General features: G+C 48.4%; 1 protein-coding gene across 2 annotated transcripts in view; it reads left to right on the plus strand.

Annotated features, from left to right (window-relative positions):
* LOC139549071 (pleckstrin homology domain-containing family G member 3-like) overlaps nucleotides 1–12,494 on the plus strand; it is a 59,267-nt gene that overhangs the window by 30,420 nt on the left and 16,353 nt on the right. For both annotated transcript variants that reach the window (XR_011669826.1, XM_071359180.1), the window contains exons 4-5: nucleotides 5,553–5,653; nucleotides 11,671–11,737. Coding sequence is in view for 1 of the 2 variants with exons in the window: in XM_071359180.1 (XP_071215281.1) it covers nucleotides 5,553–5,653; nucleotides 11,671–11,737 (168 nt within the window). In the remaining variant the exon portion in view is untranslated. The remainder of the gene's footprint in view (nucleotides 1–5,552; nucleotides 5,654–11,670; nucleotides 11,738–12,494) is intronic.

Genomic DNA, 12,494 nt, shown 5'->3' on the forward strand with positions numbered 1-12,494 from the left:
AGACAGACAGACAGACAGACAGACAGACAGACAGACAGACAGACAGACAGACAGAGGGAGGATTAGTTTGATAAGGAACAGAGTGGGGCTGTTGAGTCAGGGGCCCTCTGAGTGGACGGCCGTCAACACTTTTATCATAATGCCCTTGGAAGCGGATGGATTTAGTTCTGACCTTTAAGATAGGTCAGGAATCAGGAGTCTCTTTACGGGACTGAGGAGGAAAACAGACGAAAGATAGTCTTAAAGGAAGTGACATCACTATGATGCCTCTATTTTTTGGGAGGCCAGCGATCCCTTGAAAAAGTAATTAGCAACTCTTTTCCTGGTTTAGGGTTAGTTTTACGTTTACATGTAGGGCAGCGGTTAGGGTAAAAGCCCATTTATGCTTGATCCAAAAATGGGGCTGGAGGTTCCATATGGAGGGTGTGAAGCAATTGCGGAGCTCCCGAATGCATGCAGAGGCCAAATCAAGCCCTGTACCGCATCGTCGTGCGCCTCTCAAATTGTGTAACAATGTGGAGAGCTCTGTATAGCTCCGCATTGACGTGGCTGGTTGACAGTAGGTGAGGGCGTGAGGTCCTGTCTAAACACAAACTCACTTCCCTGACAACTTCCTTCACAACAGCTCTGCTCCACTAAACACAAGAAGTATGAAAGCCCTGACGTCTGCAGAGGCTGCATCGCAGTAAATACCCTCTGGCCATTTCAGATGCCGGATTGGTACTGTAGAGGCATGGCTCGGGTAAAGGTTAATGGATAGTTTGTTGAACAGTTTGTTGATAGCTACTTGAACATTATTCAACCACCTTTTGGTTATATTTTGGTTTTGTTGATTGTGAAAGCCAGCCTGATGGACCTAGGGTTAGGGTTAGGGTTAGGGTTAGGGTTAGGGTGAGGTGCAAGACAGTGTGGTTCATGCAGGTCAGGTCTGTGCTGGAGGGAGGAAGTGATCTAGGTCAAATCAAATCAAATTGTATTGGTCACATACACATGGTTAGCAGATGTTAATGCAAGTGTAGTGAAATGCTTGAGCTTCAGTAATATCTAACAATTCCCCAACAACTACCTAATACACGCAAATCTAAAGGGGTGAATGAGAATATGTACATATAAGTATATGGATGAGCGATAGCCGAGCAGCATGGGCAAGGTGCAATAGATGGTATAATATACAGTATATGCATGTGATATGAGTATTGTAAGATATGTAAACATTATTAAAGTGGCATTATTTAAAGTGGCATTGTTTAAAGTGACTAGTGATCCATTTATTAAAGTGGCCAGTGATTGGGTCTCAATGTAGGCAGCAGCCTCTCTGAGTTAGTGAATGCTGTTTAGCAGTCTGATGGCCTTGAGATAGAAGCTGTTTTTCAGTCTCTCGGTCCCAGCTTTGATGCACCTGTACTGACCTCGCTTTCTGGATGGTAGCGGTGTGAACAGGCAGTGGCTCGGGTGGTTGTTGTCCTTGATGATCTTTTTGGCCTCCTGTGACATCGGGTGTTATAGGTGTCCTGGAGGGCAGGTAGTTTGCCCCTGGTGATGCGTTGTGTAGACCGCACCACCCTCTGGAGAGGGTTGCGTTTGAGGGCGGTGCAGTTGCCGTACCAGGCTGTGATACAGCCTTATAGGATGCTCTCGATTGTGCATCTGTAAAGGTTTGTCAGGGTTTTGGGTGACAAGCCAAATTTCTTCAGTGTCCTGAGGTTGAAGATGCGCTGTTGAGCCTTCTTCACCACACTGTCTGTGTGGGTGGACCATTTCAGTTTGTCCGTGATATGTACACCGAGGAACATAAAACTTTCCACCTTTTCCACTGCTGTCCCTTCGATGTGGATAGGGGGGTGCTCCCTCTGCTGTTTCCTGAAGTCCATGATCATCTCCTTTGTTTTGTTGACGTTGGGTGAGAGGTTGTTTTCCTGACACCACACTCCGAGTGCCCTCACCTCCTCCCTGTAGGCTGTCTCGTCGTTGTTGGTAATCAAGCCTACTACTGTTGTGTCATCTGCAAACTTGATGATTGAGTTGGAGGTGTGTATGGCCACGCAGTCGAGGGTGAACAGGGAGTACAGGAGGGGGCTGAGCACGCACCCTTGTGGGGCCCCAGTGTTGAGGGTCAACCAAGTGGAGATGTTGTTTCCCTACCTTCACCACCTGGGGGTGGCCCGTCAGAAAGTTCAGGACCCAGTTTCACAGGGCGGGGTTGAGGGGTACTATGGTGTTGAATGCTGAGCTGTAGTCAATGAGCAGCATTCTTACATAGGTATTCCTTTTGTCCAGATGGGATAGGGCGGTGTGCAGTGTGATGGTGATTGCGTCGTCTGTGAACCTGTTGGGGCGGTATGCAAACTGAAGTGGGTCTAGGGTGGCCGGTAAGGATATGATCCTTGACTAGTCTCTCAAAGCACTTCATGATGACATAAGTGAGTGCTGCAGGACGGCAGCATTTAGTTCAGTTATCTTTGCCTTCTTGGGAAGGCAGGAACAATGGTTGCCAATGCTGCCCATTAGCAGGTGGTGCAATCAGCGCTCTGGGAGAACGGTGCTGAGAGCGGAGGGGTAAATGTGCGTCTGTGCGTGCATGAGAGAGAGAGAGAGAGAGAAGAGAGAGAGAGAGAGAGAGAGAGAGAGAGAGAGAGAGAGAGAGAGAGAGAGAGAGAGAGAGAGAGAGAGAGAGAGAGAGAGAGAGAGAGAGAGAGAGAGAGAGAGAGAGAGAGAGAGAGAGAGAGAGAGAGAGAGAGAGAGAGAGAGAGAGCGAGCGAGCGAGCGAGCGAGAGAGAGAGAGAGAGAGAGAGAGAGAGAGAGAGAGAAAAGCTTCTTCGGGACATGTCATGGTAGGGGTGTGGGGTATGCGTTAGAGGCTCGAGAATGCCTGAAATGTAACCCCCTTTTTGAGGCTCAGCCTTTTAAGAGCCTGTAAAATGAGCAGGCATTTGACAGAGCTGGCCTGTGCAGGGATGCCTACAGACCAAATGTCCATACATTTGTTTTTGCAGGACAGGGATTTGGGACAGAGCACAGCTGTGGGCCCCTGAGTTGATGGAATGGAGTTAGTTGTTGTCTGCCCCAGACTGCTGACTGTGTGAGTTGCACATGTGATGTCTGTCGGCTCGAGCGTGCGTTAGGCTCAGCCTTTACAGCTATGGAAATCTGGTTTTGATCCAGGGATGATGTCAAAGTTGCTGGTAATAAGAACCAAGTATGATGATTGGAGTCAGTGTGTGTGTGTGTGTGTGTGTGTGTGTGTGTGTGTGTGTGTGTGTGTGTGTGTGTGTGTGTGTGTGTGTGTGTGTGTGTGTGTGTGTGTGTCTTTGTGTGTGTGAACAGTTAGATAGCTTGCCTTCTCGTGTTTGTGCATGTGTGAGCTCCCATATGTATTTGCTCATATATTTCTTGAATGTGCAGTATACAGTATGTTGGAAGACACAAGAGGAGAAAGGTGGAGAGAAAATGGGGAGAGCCAGGCAGAGCGAAGCCCCCTTTCGTTCTCGCTGTACTCCTGCCAAATAGGACAGGAAATTGGGGGTGGGGGTTTGGGGGAACGGAGCTTTTTTTTGCCTCTCCTTGACTGTAACCCCCCAGTTTGGGTTTGGGGCACATGCGGAGGGGATGGAGGGGCCCTCGCAGGCAGCACAGAGGGACAAACTCCTTTCTCCAAACTCTGACCTAGTTTCTCAGACAAAGAGACCAAAACCTGCCGGCTGCTCCAGCCTCTCTCTCTCTCTCTCTCTCTCTCTCTCTCTCTCTCTCTCTCTCTCTCTCTCTCTCTCTCTCTCTCTCTCTCTCTCTCTCTCTCTCTCTCTCTCTCTCTCTCTCTCTCTCTCTCTCTCTCTCTCTCACTCTCATTCTATCTGTCTTTCTTCCTTTTCACAGTGAAACATGTATCTCTTTCTCAGTCCTTTCTGTTCTTGTGCTCTCCTGCGTTTAGCCCTCTTAATGTCTCAATTTCCCCCTCAAGTCTCTTCCTCATTTTTCCGGTCTTCTCTCCTCGCTTCTTCTGTCAACTTCTCACTCATCCATCTGTCTCTCGCTCTCCTCCTCTCTTCTCGCTATGGGTCCTCCTTGCCCTCCGAAAGGAGTGTGTGTGTGTGTGTGTGCATGTGCATGCCTGCGTATGTGTGTCTGTCTCTCTGTCTGTCTGTGTGTGCGTGCGTGTGTGGGGGAATTCTTGTTCACCCACGACTGTCTGTAAGTCGACAGTAATTACAGTGCCAGTGTTCCCTTGCCTTTAAAAGGTGATGAATGTGGCGGAGCCCCCTTATTTTTTGTCTCACTTTGTCCCACCTCGGCCTGTTTGCTTTTCCCAGAACCCCAGTGGCTCTGGAAACAAACACAACTGGAGACAAAGGAGGAAAAAAGCATTTTACCCTCCAGGAATGTACCCTAGGAGCGCTCCACTCTGCTCGGCTCTGTCAGGGTACATTGAAGCCCCCTTCCCGGTCATAACGCCCTGCCACCCCCCCCCCCCCCCCCCCCCATCCCCCTGTACTCTCACGCATACTTTGTCTGTTTGTTTATTCACACCCGTTTATTTTTGCAATTAAATTGGCTTCATCTTATTTTAGCCCCTCTTTGTTTTTCTGTTGTTGGCTCGTTCTCGCGGGCCAGAATGGTAACTGGGTCTCTGGGTGGACTGCAGCCGCCCTCACGGTTACTCAGATCTCTCTGTTAAACTCAGACCAACAGAATGAACAGCAACCCTGGATAGGATCCTCTGTGGTTTCTCCATCGGGTTGGCATCTGGAGAGAGAGTTGTCTGTAGGATGTGGCGTTATCAGATGGGCTTGTCGGCCACTTAAAAAACATGCTGATTACGGGACTATTGGGCCCTGGAGGCCTCTGACAAAGCGCTGAAAGCTAGCCTATATAAGGTCTTTTAGCCGAACTAATGAACACTACATTGAAGGTGGTAGACTTGGAGAGTACTGTGTTCTGGGCCTGTGGATTGGCCAGACACATTTTGAAGCCCCCTTCTTTCTTAAGGCCCTTAGCCCAGCTCGGAATGCTCTCTCCCAGGTTTCGCGGAGCAACGTGCCCTGTGGGCGGTGGTACTTGGGGATGTTAGTCTGTTATGAGACTAGAGCATGGCTCTGTCTCCCAGGTCAGAGAGAGGAGCACGAAAGGAAAATGAAAAAATATTGTAACCGCGAGGCCTTTACCACTGTATTAATTGCTAGGTTTGCTTTCTTGGGCTTCTCAGTGCGTTTACAGTAAGGATTGGTGTAGGGCTCAAGTATCCGTTTTTTGTCATTTAGAAAGCCTTCATGATAATTCAATTACAAAAGACCGTAAGACAGCTATCAGAGAATCATCTGGAAGAACTACAGCTACTACGCTGGGGAGGGACGAAGAAGGAACTTCTGTCCGTTTGAGCAACTATGCTGAGGCATTTTGTGTTATGAAGTCAGAAACAAACCAATTTGAAGTATGAATGATGAGATTATGATGAAGATTGTATTTTGTTTATTTTGTCAATAAACATACTTTACATGATCACATTCACAGAATCTCTCCCTCTCTCTCTCGTTCTTTCTCTCTCTCTCTCTCGCTCTCAGGACTACCTGGGTTGCATCATTGACTGTGGGGACCTGCCGCTCAAGCCGGAAGAAGTCAGCACTCTGTTCTGCAACATTGAGGACATCTATGAGTTCAACAGGTGGGTTAGTGTGTGTTTTCTCTGTCTCTGTCTGCTTACATGTTAGACCTACTTCATCCTCACTGGTCGCCACAGCTGTTAGATTAGATTATCATCCCTGAACTGGGGTCGATGAGATGTGTCCTCGTGCTTTTGTGTAGATGTTAGCTTCTGTCCATGAAAATGTTGCAGGTACACTACGTCTTTCATCCCAGTGCAATGTCTAATTGGGGATCAATGCTACCACTTACCATCAACGAAAATTGCAACTTTTTCCATTTTACTCGGCTCAATTTCACTCAGCGCTGATCCATGTAAAATTCTACACTATGGTGGTGAAAACTCTCCTGCAGCTACCCTTAAACCCTACCCTCCTTTCTCCTCTGTTTCTCTGCTTGTCTCTGTTCTCTCACTCTTCTGCTCTCTCTCTCTCTCTCTCTCTCTCTCTCTCTCTCTCTCTCTCTCTCTCTCTCTCTCTCTCTCTCTCTCTCTCTCTCTCTCTCTCTCTCTCTCTCTCTCTCTCTCTCTCTCTCTCTCTCTCTCTCTCTCTCTCTCTCTCTCTCTCTCTCTCTCTCTCTCTCTCTCTCTCTCTCTCTCTCTCTCTCTCTCTCTCTCTCTCTCTCTCTCTCTCGAGGCAGCTTGTCTACAGGCTGCAGCCTGGGTGGCAGGGATGTCCGTTTAATGTGCTGCAGACACAATGGCTGGCCCAGGCCCCAGGCCTCCACCAGACAGACAACGTGCAGACACAGAGCGAGATAGAGAGAGAGTGGTGGGAGAGAGAGAGAGAGAGAGAGAGATGCAGGCAAAAAAAGACAGTGAGAGAAACTTGGAATAAGTGATACTATCCAGCGAGCCCAGTTATGGTCACAACAGCTCTCAAGGTTAAGGTATACGTCTTAAGTCATGGCTCACCAGATTTTACATTCCATAACCAGAGAGGAGGCTTGAGATTGCTTATATGTGTGAGATGATGTTCCGTACACAGTGGCACGGCAGCGTATCTGAGATTCTCTCCAGCTAGATGTTTTCAGATTGCTGTTTACACTGAAAGTAGAGATCCATTTATTTTCCTGGATACCGTTTACAGGAGGGTAGGGAAACAACCATTTGGCTTGCTATAGTTGCTCAAGCGATTGGACTTTGTTTAACTGTAGCCTGATTTTCATAATTTCCCCGTTTCAGGAGTGATGCGTTGGTACAGTATTTCTGTTTATTTGCCTGGAATAGCGAATGTGTCAATGAAAAGCATCAATCACTCCCATGTCATTAGTTCAGTTCATTCAGTGATGGGAACGTTGTGGAGGGAGAAATGGCAGGGATGAGTTTGGACCCGGCGGCTTCCAGTGAAGCCCTGGGAAGAGTATCGCTCATATTTTTCCTATTTCCTCAACGCTCCTCGCCCTGCCCCCTGCCGACACTCTTGTTTTCACACTTCAGTCTCAATGCCCGTGCCAAGTCGGCTCTTTTCATTACATGCCTCCCCCTACATGAGTAAGTGCTCCCAACCTGCCCCCTCCTTCTCCAAATCCAATATGGCTTCCTGCCCCCGGTTATCATGGGAAATGGCCTCACTGTTGCAGAAAGAAACAGAGAGAGAGAGAGAGAGGGATTTCTCCCGTCTGCTCCAGGCTCTGTGCAGAGTAACTCATTGCAGTACAGTAGAGTATGTGCATCAGTGCCAGGGGTTTACCCCCATCGCTCGTTGCTGTGGGGCTAGCTAGGCCATAAATTACATTTGTTTGTAATGAGCAGAATCAGAGCAGTCAGTTCCCAAACAGGCTCCCAGGGAGAAAAATAACAAATTGTTTGCTAGCTCTTTTTTCTTTTTTTCATCACTCAAAGTAGCGCACTGTTCATCTGAGAGAGAAACAAGGATAGACTTCACCTTTATCCTCTTCTTGCCCCGATAAGTAGAGAGAAAAACAAAAATCGGCCTTTTTCTCCTTCGTCCTTTCTCTTGTTCTGCCTTTTCTAAATCTCATCTCCTCATCGCTGTGGTATGCAGCCCCTGTATCCTCACTGGTGTTGTTACGTCTACTTTCTTGGCCTGTTCTCCAGGCAGCATGCGGATGTCGTTCGCCGTGGCCCGCCGCGGTGGACAAAGCCTGGGGTTAGAGTTCTGGACCCTGCTGTGAGCCGACCACACCGCGGCGAGAGACAGGGCACAGCCTGGTGAACAGTACAGCCAGGACAGACAGACATGCTCTGTACTATTCTAGTAGTTAGTGCGGTTAATCTTGTCCATCTTTATTAGATTCGCGGCTGAGTAGAAACTGTGGCTGAACAGGGCCACTAGGACAGTCAGAGAAGTGCTGTAATTGTCTAGTCTGCCATGGAAAAAGGATCGAGCATCACGTATAGATTTATCTCTTTGGATACGTGACTATACGTGGAATCGTGACCTGTAACTTTTTCTAACCCAACCCATCATGAGAGACCAAGAGACAGAGAGATTAGTCAGGCCTGAGCTTATCAAGATGGCTTAACCGTCTCTTGCTAAGAATCTCTGCCCATCCTCTCTTTCGTCTCTCTGCTCCAAATCCCTCATATGGAAAGTTTGCCGGAGACGTTGAATCCTCTGTAGTCTAATACAGCGCGTATGAGAAACACAGAAACAAAGAAACAGAGAGACAGAGAGCGAAAGAGACTTTACTACTGCACATGAAGATGTTCAGTTGCATTGTCTGAGTTCCATGATTTATCTCTTGTGTCCGTCTACGGCCTGGTGCGAAGCCAGCCACGACTCACACGCAAAGCCAATTCCAACTAGAAACATAGATCTTTCAAAAGGAACTCTTTTGTTTTTGGCATGCAGCTGCTGTATAATGATAATGAGAAGTAGAGGATGTGTAAGAAAAAGCCTAATAAGAAGCAAATGTTCTGTATAATATCACGGGTTTCAAAGCTGGCTATGGACAGCGTACATTGATAGTTCATGACGTTACAGTATAAACAGATCAATTACCTCCAGTGACTGTGGATAATGGTTTTATTACCCGTTTGGAGTACCACCACTATTTCCTATACTGCTGGTATTTAAGTTGTGCCATAGGGTTGATTGGAATGTGGACGCGTGGCACCATAGATATCCCGGTGGCGGCCCGTGTGTGGTGACGTTTAGTCAAGCCGGGTTAGATTCCTCCACTACGTGTGATTTAGACCCCACTGTGACCCCTGCATGCTTGCCTGGGGTCAAGGCTCCCGTGAAGTCTCACATGAAAGACATAACCCCTCAGCCTCTCGCACCTGACCAGACTGAGTCAGTCTGAGTGCTCAGGCCACCCACCACTTCACAGTCACCCCTGTGACCCGGAGAAGTCTGCCTGGCTGGGATCCCCCTGAACAGCCCTGGATCCATGCTGTCTGCTTTTATCTGCCGTGGCTTGTGTGGGAGTGGCTGGTGTTGCTGAGGATGTGGTGTCACATGAAAGAAGTTCTCACTTTGAGAGAGGCGGTGAAGTCAGCATGTGACCATACTCAGGGATGGGATTGGGAACACAAGGCCAGCAAGGTTCAAGTGCATATAAACATTCTCTGATGAAGGGATCTAGATAGGTCTCTGTTGCTTTTTGCTGGCACTTACTGTGTAGTTACTAAAGAGGAAACAGACCTGCAAGTGCATAAATCTAATGCAGAGATCACACTCCATGAGAGAGGGATGATTATTAAAGGAGAAAGGAGGGAAGTGAGGAGTACCGGAGGAAAAGAGAAGGGGGAACAGGCAGTATGGAAGGTATTACCTTATAAACACAATGAAAAGAGAGGTTCAGAAGTACGGAAATGGAAAGAACGAAACAGAGAGAAGTGAGGGAGCGTGCGAGTTCATTGACAGTGCGCCTCTCAGGTGACTCCCCTGTTTGACTGTAACTCTTCGTGAAATATACGACTGTAGGGGGATCATCTGGAGGAAACTCCTCTTTCCCCTCACAGTTCACCCTCTATCTAGAGGAGGATCAAATGCACATACTTCAAATAGCAGATTGTCGTGTGTCATATTTCACAGGGAAGAACAATACACATACAGCGAGGAGATCAAATCAGTAGGCTTGACTTAAAACTCCACTTTTTCTCAGAACTCAAATATGGAGCATCTCTGTTAGAAGTCTATGGATGGAGTGTTTTCAAAATGAAAAGCTGGGAAAGTAATTAGTAGGGTTGTTACAAGCATAACTCAAGTCCAAGGTTCTGACAGCCAAATACTTTCCAGGGCTTTTCTCTTAAAGTACCAGGCCCTTCTAGTAAGTGCCAAGCCTTAATTAAATCCAACGTGAGGATACAAGTTTGCAAACATGCTGCAGCACTGCAGATGTAGTCTTGTTGAAAGCCCTTTGCTCTTGCAGATGGAGGAAATGTCTCCATTGTGGCATGTTCTTTGTTCCCTCTTTCTCTTTGTCTTTGTCTGTCAACAACAGAATTCCCACATCAGTCAGGTCCAGTGGCACTCAGAGACACCCTGCTCTGTGGCCATTTGATAAAAACCACCCATAACTCCCCTCTGCTTCCCCCGAAACCCTAATGACGCCCTCTCACCGCGGAGGGCAGCCACGAAACAAGCCTCGTCTCCGAGAGAGGAGAGAGCGACGCGAAAGAATGGAGGGCTGCGCTTTCACTCCGAACTTTTCCCCCCGGTCATATGAAGGCGAACTCCGGGTGTTTACAGAGCGCCTCTCTGTTTTCCTTCGGAAGAGGGGGGATCCCGGGAGACTGGCCAGTCCGGCGGCCCTGGGCCTCTCAGAGATGCAGGGAAGTTGGGCTTCGCTAATGAACTGAGTCGTGTAACCTCAGATACGGGCTGATGGGACCGCGGCGAACGACACCCTCAGTTTCAGCTCGCTGTCCAGGAATGTGAGGCTAGTTGTCCCTTTTGAGATGTCCCAGTAACCACTAGAGACGGCCATTACATTAGCTACATCAACCTCCATCCTCTCCTAATCGGAGTCAGAAGTCAAACCGCCATCACTATCCCCACTCCCTCAAATCTCCCCTCCTCACGACTATTCCTTACCTTTTCCACACTCTCCCGCCAAGAAAATCTTTCACCGATAATTTTGATTAATTCAGATACTGAAAAGAGAGACCCTCCGCTCTCTCCCTCCGCTGACGTTCACGAAGTAGGATGTTAATCAAAAGTTACCGGGTCCTGGAGTCGAGGTTGCGTATGTGTTTCATAAGACGTCTGTCCATGGTCATGAAGAGGCTAGGGTGAGCTCGTGGCACGGGACCAAAGGTGAAACGGGTGTACGTGGTTATTTGACCCTTGAAAGCAAACGCCCACCCACTCTCCCCTGTTAAAGGCAGTCTGATTCAGGTCTGTGTTTGTAAGGTGCGGGTGTTGCGGAGGGGTGGGGAGGGGGGCGGGTAGTGGGACAGCTGGAAGGGGGTTCTGGTTGGGGTTGGCTGATGTAGAGCCAAGGCTAGATGTGTCCCATCTGCATGCATTTAGGAGATCGTTTGGAAGGATCGGAAGGGGAGACATAAATGAATCCTTTGTGGAAATGGAGTTGGGATTTGGGATCCATCCCTGCCAGGATCGTCTTCAACACCAGCTCCAAGAGCCTCGGTGGAGACGGAATAACAGTCTCCAAACAAATGGGGGTGCTCAGTTCTCATGAACTGTCCTAGACCTTGACAAACTCACATGCACTCATAAGCACTGCACAGTGTCTACCAAGCAATATCTGTGCTGTCCATTTTACAAAGCAGTTTATGTGCTCATCATTATGTGTTATGAGTAGTTGTTACATGGATGTTACAGTATTTGACAGTGATATGTTTTATCATGACTGAGAGCTGGTGTACTGACTCGTAGAGCATGAGTCCCAGGAATGTAGACAAGTTCCATGACCTCTGGTGGTGTTCTCATGGCCCATAACTGACCTCTGCCTGCCTGCCTGTCTGTCTGTCTGTCTGTCTGTCTGTCTGTCTGTCTGTCTGTCTGTCTGTCTGTCTGTCTGTCTGTCTGTCTGTCTGTCTGTCTGTCTGTCTGTCTGTCTGTCTGTCTGTCTGTCTGTCTGTCTGTCTGTCTGTCTGTCCCACAGCGAGCTTCTGGAGGACCTGGAGAGGAGTCCTCATGCAGCAGCCATCGCTGAGTGCTTCGTTGAGAGGGTGAGTCACCACATTGCTATGATAAAGCACAAACAACCAGTAAATTCACATTGCACATTTTTGGTGGGTATTCCGATGACCTCAACCAGTCTTTCCCGAATGGTTGGTCACAGCCAGCCCCTGTTGGGTCATGTCTTAAGACTGGCTCGCTGTGTAGGCTAATATGGTGCTTGTATACAGTAGCTATTTTGTTCTCTGGATGCAGAGCGCTGTTAAAATATCAAGCAAGCAGATCGTGTGAAACAAACTTTTGTTTTCGGCCAAATAGAGAACCACAGCTGTTTGAAGTGGGCCGCTGACATTGGGCAGTGTGTCAGAGGAAATGTTTGTACTTGGGCTATGTGAGTGTGTGCAGGCCCGTGACCAGAGAGATGTCTGGATTGGTTCTGGTTCTGAAGCGGTGGTGGCGGTGACCATTCAACTCATGTGCTCACTACAGTTGAGGGGGTCTGCACACCCTCATGGTGCTATACTCTAGTCGTCTGAGTAATGACACTGAACCACCGCTGACTAAACAGGAACAGTGAAGGGTCCAACCAACCTGGGGAAACAGGCTCTCCTTTGTGTTGGCTGGGAGAATGGCCAGCGTCTATGTCCCTGACTCCCAGGGTATGCCTCCATATGTGGGGCTGCAGACGGACACGTATGGCCCTGCCAAAGCCGGACCAAGACACAAGAACCAGAATCCCATTTGCGGTCCAGGATCCAAGGGTGCCTATTCTTAGTCCAGTCTCCAGCCTGTACTTTCCTCTTTGGC

Source organism: Salvelinus alpinus, chromosome 22, assembly GCF_045679555.1.
Source record: "Salvelinus alpinus chromosome 22, SLU_Salpinus.1, whole genome shotgun sequence".
Taxonomy (NCBI): Eukaryota; Metazoa; Chordata; class Actinopteri; order Salmoniformes; family Salmonidae; genus Salvelinus; species Salvelinus alpinus.